Consider the following 12,731-nt stretch of genomic DNA (forward strand, 5'->3'; position numbering starts at 1 on the left):
TCAAGAGGAGGTTAGATAGGCATCTAGCTGGGGTCATCTGAACCCAGAACTCTTTCCTGCTTATGCAGGGGGTCGGACTCGATGATCTATTGAAGTCCTTTCCGACCCTAACATCTATGAATCTATGAATCTGCTCCATGAATTCTACTGTCCTTCAACATAAAGGTATGCTACTACCATGAATTAGAAGGGAAGAGTTGTCCTTTGAAAAAGGAAATGTGCCTTTGCAAGATAAAATATCTGGCTGGTGGCTAGCTCTCCCCACTTCAGAAAAGACACTTTAAATCTTTTAGCACGCTTATACACTTCTGAGAATGACAATCAGTGCAACTATTCATGTCAACTTCTATTACTTCAAAACATCGATTATGGTACTGAGAGCCTGATGACTTTGGTACAAGTATCTTTTCTGTTATTCGGTTAACCAATGCCTTCATAAATATTAAATAAAATACTAAATGTTAAATAGCCAGTTAGGTGGTATTATATGCTGTTGGATTTTTTGGGGGTTTTTTGCAACCTTGAGTAAATAACATTCTCTCTAGTGGTTTCAGTCCTGCTACATAAAGATAGAAAGCCAAAGTCATTGGCAGCCTTGGCAGCTGTAGAAATAAATTTGAGAAGGATGGTCTGCCCTGGAGCTCACAGAACCTTCTTATTTCAGGTTTTCTAAATACTTTAAAACATTAAACGTTTCTCATTTTGCCTTTTTCCTCTGGAACACTCGCTTTCAAATCATGTTCCATGGAACATTGGGGTTCCATGACAAGGCATCAGGGGTTCCACAAAGAGACTGGGGGTAATGGCATGTTCGGTCAGCTGGCTCCATGTCATCTTGCAGGACCCACAGAGCCAAGAGTTTCTACTGCAATAGAATTTATATAAAAGGGGTCAGTGACTTTAGGAACCTGGAAAGCCACTGCTCTAGATGATATACATATGAAGTGCTAATCACAGGGGAAAAAACACTCCTAGGCATTTGAGACATTTGCTAGAGATCCCGATATGAGAGAGGAAAACTTACTTATCAAAAGTAAGAATTCAGCAATAGTAGTTTGAGCTATATTAATAGTGCTGATTTCAATGACTGACTAACTCAAGCGCTCAACCTCGAGACCATTTTCTTGGGAAATCTTACAGGGAAGATTTTTTAAATGTTTATTGCAAAGTTTTACAACTGCCATCTCTTTGCAAGGCCAGAGGTACATTTAAACAGGTAAATAAAATGAAGTATAGCTCTTCTGGCATTTCTTTTTAGATGCATGCAATTCTACCATATTTACTGCCTAATGCTATTGATTTTCATTTACTAATTTATCTTGCTCTAGAATTTAAAGTCCACTGTATAGGTCAGTATTCAGGGATCAGTATTCTTAAGGCTTCCAAATTTCTAAGTCTACCAGAATGCATCTGGATAATCAGGTTGGCATTGCATCAGTTTAACTGACTGCAGATATAGAAAATATTACATTAAACTGCAACAGGAAGATGCATTTCTTTACTGTACTTAAGATGTTAGGGACAAGAGTATTCATTAGCCACAGGCAGTGTATTTTATTTCTGTAGCTTGCTAATATCTATAGCACAGGACTTAGCATGTCCTGTAGGGTATAGTCTTATCTATCATTTAGTGTAGTGAGCTGCTGGGATAATGACTTTCATATGCTGATGACACTCATGTCACTGTCTCCTGTCACTAGGTGTCACAGTATTGCTCTAAAGGATCCAATTAATACCAATTTGTACCTGGTGCTGTACAAGCATGCATATGAGAGTTTACCAACAGATCCAGGTTATGCAAGTCAAAATGTCTAACAAGTAGCAGGCTTTTGAAAGCTAGGAGACATGTTTTTAACCCAGATAAATTAAAAATATTTCCTATAGTTTGAAAGATTGTGCAACAATTACTCCTAACACCTACTGAAGTACCTCACTGTCCCCAAAGGCATTGTACATTTTGTAATGTTTTTGTTCCAATAAAATTTGATCTCGCTGGACACTAACAACCACTGATTGGTGGCATTATGGCTCATTACTAGGGACTTACCAAATATGGCAGTCTCCCATGAAATTGCCGAGTCCCTGTGAAAAAGCAAGGGGAACCGGCTATGTTCAAAGAGTTAGCAAAGAGCAGGCAAAAAGCTGTCTCCCTAGAAGGGCAGGATGAGGGGGAAGGGAGCAAAGAGAAAGAAGAAAAAAAAAAAAGGCAGACTGCCCATCTCCTGAACCAGGGCAGGAGAGAAGGGGAGGAGGAGAGGAGAAGAGAGAGGCAGGAAACATTCCCCATCTTGTTTCCAGAAGGGGACGGGGGAAGAGGGGAACCAGGCAAAAGCCTGCCAATTGGTTTTTTTTTTTGTTTTTTTTTAATTCATTGTCTCTCTTGCTTTGTCACCTGGACAGAAGGGAAGAGGTAGATGTCATACATTTGGTCTTTGACCTGGTCTCTCATGATGTTCTCATGGAAAAATTGGGCAACTGCAGCCTCAACTACTCCACAGTCTGATGGCTGGGGAACTGGCTCCAAGGTCAGACCTGGAGAGTAGTAGTTGAAGGAACCGAATCAATATGGCACTTGGTGACTAGTGGCGTCCCCCAAGGCTCCATTCTTGGGGGACCTCTTTAATGTCTCCATAAAGAATCTGGACGCTGGTGTCAACAAGGGGATTGGCCAAGCTTGCTGACAACACCAAACTTTGGAGAAGTGTCTCCACGCTTGAGGATAGGCTGGTGATCCAGGCCTACCTAGATAGGCTTGCAAGGTGGGCAGATGAAAACCTGACGGCATTCAATAAGGAGAAATGCAAGGTGCTCCACCTCAGGAATAAAAACCCGCATCACACTTAGGCTTGCCAATGCTACACCTGCTAGCACCATGACCGAAAGGGACTTGGGGGTCATGATTGATCACAAGATGAATATGAGCCACCAAAGCGATACTGCAGCTGGCAAAGTGAACAAAACTCTAGCTTGCATCTACCAATGCATCTTGAGCAAGACCCAGGATGTCATCCTCCTGCTGTACTCAGCCTTGGTGAGGCCATAGCTGAAGTACTGCATCCAATTCTGGGCTCCACAATTTAGGATGGACATGGAGAAGCTTGAAAGAGTCCAGAGGAGAGCCATGGATATGATCAGAGGGCGGAGCAGGCCTTATGAAGAGAGCTGTGAGCTATGGGACTCTTCAGCCTGGAAAAGTGCAGGCTCAGGGGCGATTTGGTGGCAGCCTATAAAGTATATAAGCGGTGTGCATCAGGATCTGGGGTTACACCTGATCACCAGAGCACCCCAGGGGATGACAAGGTCCAACGGTCACAAACTCTTGCAAGACCGTTTTACGTTGGACATAAGGAAAACATTCTTTACTGCCCAAGCCCCACAAGGCCTGGAACAGACCCCCACCCCCCACCCCAGAGATGGTGCAAACACCTACTCTGGACACTTTCAAGAAACATTTGGACATTTATTTTGCTGGGATTCTTTGACCCTAGCTGACTTCTTGCCCCTTGGGCAGGGGGTCGGACCTGATGATCTTACAAGGTCCCTTCCAGCCCTAATGTCTATGAAATCTATGAAATTTTAGCCAGGTGGTTAGTTTTACACTTCAGTTGGGTAGGGGAACTATTTAATTACCATACTTAAACTGTTTGTTTACTCAGTAATTAAAATCCCCCTCTGCTCCTTGAAGAGGGTGATAATTACTAAATTAACAAGCCAAGCAGCTCCAGCTCTGGCTTTCAATCTATGCTTGCAAGGGGTGGGACATGCAGTACACCTAAGCCAGAGGCTTCAGGGGCCCATTTTGCTCTGGCCTTCAAAATGGTGACTCCAGCCATAACAGTACCATGAATCAGGGGCCTCAGCCGTGTTCCAGCCATGTAATCAGTTGCCGGGGCCCATGAATTTGCTAGGTACCCACTCATTACAGTCTATCTGCTACCTCTGCTGGTCTCCCAGCACTTTGCAGGTTATGATCCTTTGCCCTTTTGAATGGTTTTGTTCTTCCACATCATTAGGTTATATATTCTACCACACTTGTCTCTTTTTGAAGCTACCCCTGATAACCTATTTGTGCTCCTGCTTTATAGCCTTCCTCCATTCCTTTAAACCAGGAGTGACCAACCCACAGCAGCTGCAATTGGCATGGGTCATTTCTGTGTGTGGTACAGCAGATCACAGCTGGGAACAGAGCAGCAGATAGGGCAGGGAGTACAGGGAAAAAGGGATTGAAATAGCACTCAGCTTGTCTACCTTCTGTCCCAACTATACAGTTAGTCCAATAATAGATATCACAAAAAACAAACCCCTGCAAAAAGGAAAAATGATAGGAAATACCTGAGCAGTAAGTGTTCCTAAACACCACGACAAAAACACTCCATCCCTACTACATACCTTTCTAGATTGTTGTACTTTCACTGACAAAGTTAAGGGTGTAAATAAATGCACAAAATGTTCATGTTAGTGCACCACTATATGTTCACTGTCACCCAATCAGCATGCTCCTCTTCAACTTCACAACTCGGGGGGGGGGAGAGATCAACCCCCACCCCAGTTTCCTCTCTTATCCCCCTGGACTTTGATTCAACTCCCATTCCTGTACTACTCAAATTCACTTCCTCACCCAAAAATATCAGCTTCCTTTTATCCAGCGAATCCACACCTTCTAATAAAGCCATCAGGAACTCCTCCAATAGATATTCCACTCTCTTTTCATGCCCTCTCTTCTCCACACCTCCATTTCTTGCTGCATGAAGAGATGGAAGGAAACAACTACCCACACTACACAAAGCAGTGGCATTTCAACCGTTCTTTCAATGCAATATTTTGACCACTTAATGCTTTGAAGAAGTTTGAGGAGAAGGAACATCATATAAAATGAATGGTCAGTTTATGAGGTATACATTTTTATTATCTCTCTCAGGTCTTGAAAGAACAGTTAAGTGCCAGGTCCTGAAAAATATAAAAAGTACATGAACTTCAGTTTTATAAACTCCTAACAGCAAATAAGCAGTGTACGATCAGTCTGTTTTACTGCAAATTTCCTATTTAAACTTTAGTAATTTGAGAAAAAACAACTTGCATTGGTATCAGTTTCATAGATTGCAAAGCCAGAAGGGACCTCAGAAGATCACCAGGTCCAGCCCCCTGCACCAAGCAGGAAAGATAACCGGGGCTCAGGTGACCCCAGCAAGGTGACTGTCCAGTCTCCTCTTAAAGATTTCCAGGGTAGGTGGTTGCACCACCTCTGGAGGGAGTTTATTCTAGTCTGTGACACCCTGACTGTGAAGTTTTTCTTAATACTGAACCTGAAAATCGGTCTTCCAGGAGTTTCTGGCCATTACTTATGGTTTTCCCGTTGGTTAAACTGATGAACAGTTGATCACTGAGCCCTTGATGTACTCCCATAGTGTAGTGGTAAGCTGCTACCAGGTCCCCTCTCAGCCTTCTTTTCATCAAGCTGAAGAGTCCCAGATCCGTCAGCCTTTCCTCATATGGCTTGCCATGTAAGACTCTGATCATACAGGTGGATCTTCTTTGGACTCTCTCAAGCTTGTCCACATCCTTGTTAAAGTGTGGTGCCCAGAACTGGACACAGTGCTCCAGCTGTGGTCTCACCAGTGCTGAGCAGAGCAGAAGAATCACCTTCTTGGTTTTGCTGGAGATGCATTGATTGATTGATGCATACCAGGGTATTATTTGCCATACTGGCTACAGCACTGCACTGCCAGCTCATATTCATATGGTGGTCTATTATTACCCCCAGGTCCCTTTCATTCATGGTGCTAGCACTATAGGGTTTGAAGGGACTTCCGAGATCACCTAGTCCAGTCCCCTGCACAAATGCTGTATGTGCTGTTCCTATATAAATGCAGAGAAATGCCTAGGCAGCTCTTGAAAACCTCCAATGAAGAATCCATGACTTCCCAAGGCAGCTTTTCTACTGTCTGGCTGTTCTGATGGCAGGGAATTTCCACCCCTCCTCCCCACCTATAGATGCAATCTAAGTCCACACTGTGCAGCTTTGCTTTGTGCCCTGGCCTCTATGGAAACCATTTTTATGGCAGATTTTCAACTGTCGGAAAGCAAACCACTATTCCCATTTAACTGTCACCAAACAAAACGTTCTTGGGTTCCCTCAAACTTCCATTATGTAATAAATGCCATGAAATACAATAAACTTGCTCCATTATAGGGCTTTGGTTTAAAAAACCAAGTTGTAAGGAAATAAAAAGAGCTGGAGAAGGGGACACCCCACTCAAACAGTGTTTCACAGACATGAAAGCCCATAAATACAAGAGCTTTGACAAAAGCTAAAAGTTTGTGTTTCTTACCAATAAAGCTAAAAGCTCCAGGTAATAATGGCAATGCAGCTAAGAATTTAAGTAGACTGAAAATAGTGTTAGGGTTCCTATGGCAACTATAACCTGACCTACTTTTGCATGCACAGTTTGCTATTACTGTAGTTGCTTTCATATATGAAGTACAATTTGAGAAGTAACAGCTACCAAAGACAACACACTTTGTATTACCTTGCTTACAAGTCTATTAGTATTTCAGATACTGGTTGTCATAGTCCCTTTCCTACAGGATTCCTTCTCCCTCAACTTCTGCTTCCTACTTTCTAGCTCGTACCCGTGTAAAGGAATTGAGCGAGCTGGTAAGTCATACACAGCTTGAGCCAGGGATGATCACTGGCATTCACTGTGAGCCAGGAAAAATTCTTCAGTACAGTTCCATATATTTTAAAGAAACTTTTCCTAAATGTGTACTAGCTCAGGATCTGGATAAACAGCATTGAAAATTTACAAGGCAATTCAAGCCAGTTAAATTGGTATAGTATTCCTAAATAACCACCAAACAAAACTGCTATTTGGTTTAATGAACATCTCTTATGCAAATAGAAGGGATTATAAATAGCCAGGATATGAATCCCAAGCCTCTGCTGTATGCAATAGATAACTGGAAAGCTTTTAGTTTCTAAATAATCAGCCGTTACTCGTTACAGACTTGGAGGATGATTCTGTAAAAGGTCTGACACAATAACTTTGCACAACTGATTTTTTCCCCAAAAATGGATGAGCTGTTATTCTTCTGAACCACTGAAAAGAATCCAGTGCCAAAGGATTCAGTGCAAGTGTGAAATATCAATAATTCTGAACCAAGTGTGAAAACAATGAAATAACTATACGTTAAAATATAAAAGTTACTGGTAAGAAATGGGTCATTAAGTTATATGTTGTACTTTAGCAATTTATCTCAAAGTCCTACTTCTTCTGAAGTCCAGTAAAATAAAGGCTTGTTATCCCCATAACCAACCAACAACCAACCAACTGCCAACGGCCAACCAACTTGAGCAGGGAAAGGCTTCCTAGTTGGTCCTTTGTAACAGAGTTGGCCTGTTTAGTCTTCTATCCCTATAAGAGACCTATGAATGCAGCAGTCAAATTAAATGTGAGAGTATTATGCAAACTTGTTTGAAACTGGCTGGAATGTTTTTTTCTTCACTGCACCTGGTACCGTTCAGGGTAAGAACCATGCTGAAATCATCAAGAGAATACAGCTTTGGTTTGCAGGGTGTGACAGCTACAGAATGTAGCTGCAAGCTACTGGGTTATGACAACAAGTCTATTAAGGATCCTGCTTTAAACTTGTCAGAACCCATTAATTAGATGCCTATAGCACAGAGGAGAATTGGTATAGCCCAGAGGAGAAATGACAGAGCACAGAGGAAAATTCCATGGGTTTGATACATATGGCACAGTTTTGCTGTCAATCATTCTGGTGGCAGTAACTAGGTCATGGAGGAAAATTCCGATATGCTTGAACCCAGTAACCAAATGCTACAATAGTGGAAAGTTACAGTTTAGAAAAAAGCTCCCGCCACTCATATGCAAATTCACATTATTATCGGCCAGTTTTAAATTATTCCTACGTGGCAACTAGCGATTGGCTTGCTAGCCGTATAAGAGGTTGAAGCAGTTTCCGCCCAAGCTGGAGAACTCTGAGTACACTGTGGAGCCTAGCAAACTCCACACGTGTTTCAGAGCGAACTTAGCGGCCTGATCAACCACTAAGGACTCCCCGTCACCGACCCAAGGGGGCCTAGCACACCCCCACCCGAAATGTAAGACGACTGCTGGCCCGAACACCCCGAACGCATTTGCAGACCGACCAAACGAACTTTGTAATTTCTGCCCGACCCAAGTTTGTTTACAACTGTAATCGAAGCAAGCTTCTGACCTGCACTGTACGAGCAGTGTAAGTAAACAATCTCTTTTGTTCAATCAAAACGCTTGAGTACCTGATTCCACTCCAAGCATCACAAGTACCCGCCCGCCGACTAGGGCTCCTAAGGCCCCGAACCCCACGCCGTGGCTCTCGGCGGCGACAAAACTGTCCTTGGTCTGGTAGTGTTACATGCTAAATATACACTCCTGTCTATTTTGAGGCAATGTTAATAATCTTTGATCTTCTCCATCTTCAGATATACATGGTCAGAAAGTTTTTTTGCATTACGTACAAGCTAATCAACTGCTCAACACAAGTAGTCTGTTGGCCATATCTGATTTTTATTACTGGACATAATTTTGCAGTAATTGTACAAGAACTGTCAGTTATCCATCATTACTGCACTGGCAGCAATCAGTTGCAGGACACTAATCTAGATGAAGCACTGACCCATACAAGAAATCATTGTGCCATTTCCTAGAAATCATTTCCATTTCCTCATTTAAGCCTTAGAGAACTAATAACAGATGATCACTTCTTACCTATAGAAGTTAACACGCATACACACCCACCCACGTCTCAAAGATAAAGGCCAAAAGTACACCAAGATAATTAGAAATGGCTAAATTAGATGTTGATTTGTGTACATGTTATGCACACACATACATATGGCTTTGATAACAGAGCTTCTCACTTTAATTTGTGAAAAATCTACATAGGACTAACCAAGAGAGACTGCAATGTTCTGAAACTGCAGCAATGTTTAACACATACAATTGTACTTCACGTAGAACTGCATGATCTGTTAACAAAAATCTCTCATTATATTTCTGTTAACCAACCACTGCAATATTAAACAGTTTTGTTTGCTCAGTATGCAGCACAACAGTTTGTCAGCCTTCATAATCTGACAGATATTTACATTTTTACCTGTGTTTTTTATTACTACCTTTTACAGGAACTGTAGTACCAGAGGAGATTGTTATCAGAGAAGTCACCACAGGAATTCTCAAGAGAAACAAAGTAAACCTCAAAGAAATTTAATGATTTTAGACAGATTTAATTTGTATGGATAATACTGCCCGTTACTTCTGCAACAAAAAAACTCTTATCTCCAAGATTAGGTGACAAATATGGGATTTGTAACATAATTCTGGTAAAGCTTTAAATGCACAGAAAGTCCGTCTCCGAAATGACTGTATCTATGAAATGCCTGAATTGTTTTAATGTGTACTTCAGGCTATATTTTCCAATATTAAAATCTATTAAAAGCTATTTTGCCAAAACAAAAATCAAACAGCTACTAATATTTGCTCACCCTTCATACGTTTCCGAAATGGGTTACCTGCAACACTTGTTTTCATTACACCACCCATATAAGAGGTTAGGTGGATATTGTGCCATCTTGACATTAGCCATCTTGCCAAAACCGCCCCTGCACTCAAAACACACCCAAAAAGCCACTCTTTTCCTTACCGTTTCCCTCGAGGATAGTGTCGTACATACTCTCCCACATCATGAGCAGCTACAGCTAAGACTTGTGGGTCATCAGAAACCTCCAAAAGTTTTGTCAGGATTCTGTAAAAGAATGTTAAACAGTTACTTTGAACTAGAATAATAGAAATATTAGAATCATAGGAAGTTAGGTTTGGGAAGGGACCTCAGGAGGTCATTTAGCCCAACCCCCTGCTCAAAGCAGGACCATCCCCAACCAGATCATCCCAGCCAAAGCTTTGTCTAGCTGGGTCTTAGAAACCTCCAAGGATAGGGATTCCACACCTCTCTGGGTAGCCTGTTCCAATGCTTTACTACAATCCTCATGAGAAAGGTTTCCCCAATTTGTAACAAACTTCCCTTGCTGCAACTTGAAAAGATTGCTTCTCATCATCTGCCACCACTGAGAACAAAATAATCTTGCTCCATCCTCTTGGGAACCAGCCTACAAGTAGTTGGAGGCTGCCATTAAATTCCCCCCTCCCAAGTCTTCTCTTCACCTAACTAAACAAGCCCAGTTCCCTCAGTCTCTCCTCAAAAGTAATGTGCTCCAGCCCCCTAACCATTTTCGTAGCCCTCCACTGGACTCACTCCAATTTGTCTGCAACCTTTCTGTAGTGGGGGACCCAAATCTGGACATAGTACTCCAGATGAGAGTGGCTTGTATTTTAAAGAAACCTTACGGAGGGCACAAGAATGAGCCATCCCAGTGTGCAGGAAGAATAGCAAGTATGACAGAAGACCAACTTGGCTTAGCAAGGAACTCTTCAGTGAGCTAAAACACAAAAAGGAAGCTTACAAGAAGTGGGAACTTTGAACAAATGATTAGGGAGGACTATAACAATATTGTTTGGGCATGCAGGGATGAAATAAGGAAGGCCAAAGTGTAACTGCTGTTGCAGCTAGCAAGGGATGTGAAGGGTAACAAGAAATGTTTCTACAAGGATATCAGCAACAACAGGAAGATAAGAGAAAATGTGGGTCCATTACTGAAAGAGGTAGACAGCCCAGTGGCAGATGAGGAGGAAAAGGCCAAAGTATCCAATATCTTTCACCTTTGACCTCTGCTTTCAGAAATAATGCTTATCGCTACAAGAAAACTATTTAGAAACCCCAGAATAAACCATTAGGCATGCTGCTGACATGCCAAAATGGTTGCATCAAGATTGTAATGCTACGTGGGCACAATAAATTGTCCTCAACCAGCCTTCTATGCACTGTGTAGCTGCCTTACTGTGGTTTCATTGTCACTACGGATCCTACATTAAGCAAAGAATAAAATTTTAACAAAACTAGTAGTAATACAAAGATGAAAAGAACTAAAAGGCATGTCAACAGCAGAGAATTAAGGACTTAAAAAAATCCCCCCCAAAAAACAAAACAAAAAAAGTGTAAAACTACACAAATGTTTAGGTGTTTATTAGAGTTTAAGTTTCAGACACCATTACAGGCAAAGACACAAGCATCCTTTTCCTCATCAACTGCATTTCAGCAATTAATTCTGGTTCTCTTCAGACTGCCATTATGAATTAACTAAATCAGAATTAGGAAGTTTGAAGCCTCAAAACTTCAACAGGCAAAATTATAAAATAAAGCCATCTGAAAGACAATTCACCAGGAAACATTTACTAGCACAACCAGTCACTAAACAACAAGAAACAAAAGACAACATACGTGCAGAGTTCATTGGTTGATTTTTAGTTTAAGGAGGGGAATATGGTGACAAAGATTAGGTTGGGAAATTAAATGCATCTCTGCTCAATTAAATACTGAAAAGCCATGTACCTGGCTTCATAGATAACAAGTTAATTAATGGCAATAAAAAGGCAAGTTAAAAAAAGGGGGCTTGAACAATTTTACTTGGAGGCTTTTCCATCCCCCACCCAGCCAAGCAAAGAAGCCTAAAAAGGGGAGGGGAAAAAAAAAAAGGGCTAACGAACCAATTTTGGATTCTCTTTTAATACTTCTAAACCAGAATCAGGAAATTTGAATGCGAGACAGGCTACTAATTAAAGGCTGTACGACTATAGGATTAAGTACTCAGCCCAATGTTATTAGTGTTACAACTTCACAATATAGGAGAAAGAACATACAGCAAGACTATCAACAAAATAACTCAAGAGGCCCAGAACAATGGTAAGAAGGAAACTGATCTGGCATCAATGCAAGAGACAGGAAAAGGCTAACCAATACCTTATGCAGCTTAACATAAAAGAAACTGTCAAGGTAAAAAAAATAAAATAAAAAATAATTAAACCCTTCAAACCCAAAAGGAGGAGACAGTAAACAAAATGCCCCCTTTAAAAAGAGTAAATGATGTTTGCAAAGAATAAAGTATGTACATAACTAAAGGGAGAGATTTAGTCATAGTTACTGAAGTATCTAATAACGACTGGTTCCAGTAGCAAGAATATAATGTAGAAATTGTACCAAAAAAAGTATTCTAAGGTTCCGTCCCTATTTACATGTCTACATAATGTATACAATTAATAATTGCCTAGCATAGACAGAAACTTGGTTTGGTTTTGTGAGGATTACAAGGGAGGCAGCAATTTAAGCCCTGTCTCCCTTCCCCCGCCAATACATCCCAATTCCAAAACACCAATTAAAAATGAATGACAAAGGATGAGCACCTCAATGCATAAAACTTATGAGTAGCATAAGCATCAGGAAGTGCAGAATGTCTCAGAGTACATAATTAAATCTGTTTTACAGATAAAACCAAGGGATAGCTAAATCCTGTTTACAGTCTTCTACAACTTAGAGGTAGGGGAAGAAATTATAAAAGCAAGAACTCCGTAGTACTTCACAGACTATCTACATATAAACAAAGCTGGCAATATCTGGAATGTGACAAAACTCATGTTTCTGCTGTAATGAAAACTTTTTTCTGTTATAAGGGAAATTATCCTAACTCACTCCTGAAAATGAATCAAAACCGTCTAGTGCCAGAAGCCTGTCCACTACTGAGACCAAACCTGCTGACTGGACTTTATAGATCTTGTGGTATA

The 12,731-nt window shown here is 41.1% G+C and overlaps 1 protein-coding gene across 6 annotated transcripts in view; it reads right to left on the reverse strand.

Moving 5' to 3' along the window:
* Window positions 1-12,731, reverse strand: part of ATP6V1H (ATPase H+ transporting V1 subunit H) — an 80,852-nt gene that overhangs the window by 32,048 nt on the left and 36,073 nt on the right. For all 6 annotated transcript variants that reach the window (XM_025204502.1, XM_006023860.2, XM_025204498.1 and 3 more), the window contains one exon: window positions 9,703-9,804. In XM_025204502.1, the coding sequence (XP_025060287.1) occupies window positions 9,703-9,804 (102 nt within the window). The remainder of the gene's footprint in view (window positions 1-9,702; window positions 9,805-12,731) is intronic.

This window comes from Alligator sinensis, unplaced genomic scaffold, assembly GCF_000455745.1.
Source record: "Alligator sinensis unplaced genomic scaffold, ASM45574v1 scaffold612_2, whole genome shotgun sequence".
Lineage (NCBI taxonomy): Eukaryota > Metazoa > Chordata > Crocodylia > Alligatoridae > Alligator > Alligator sinensis.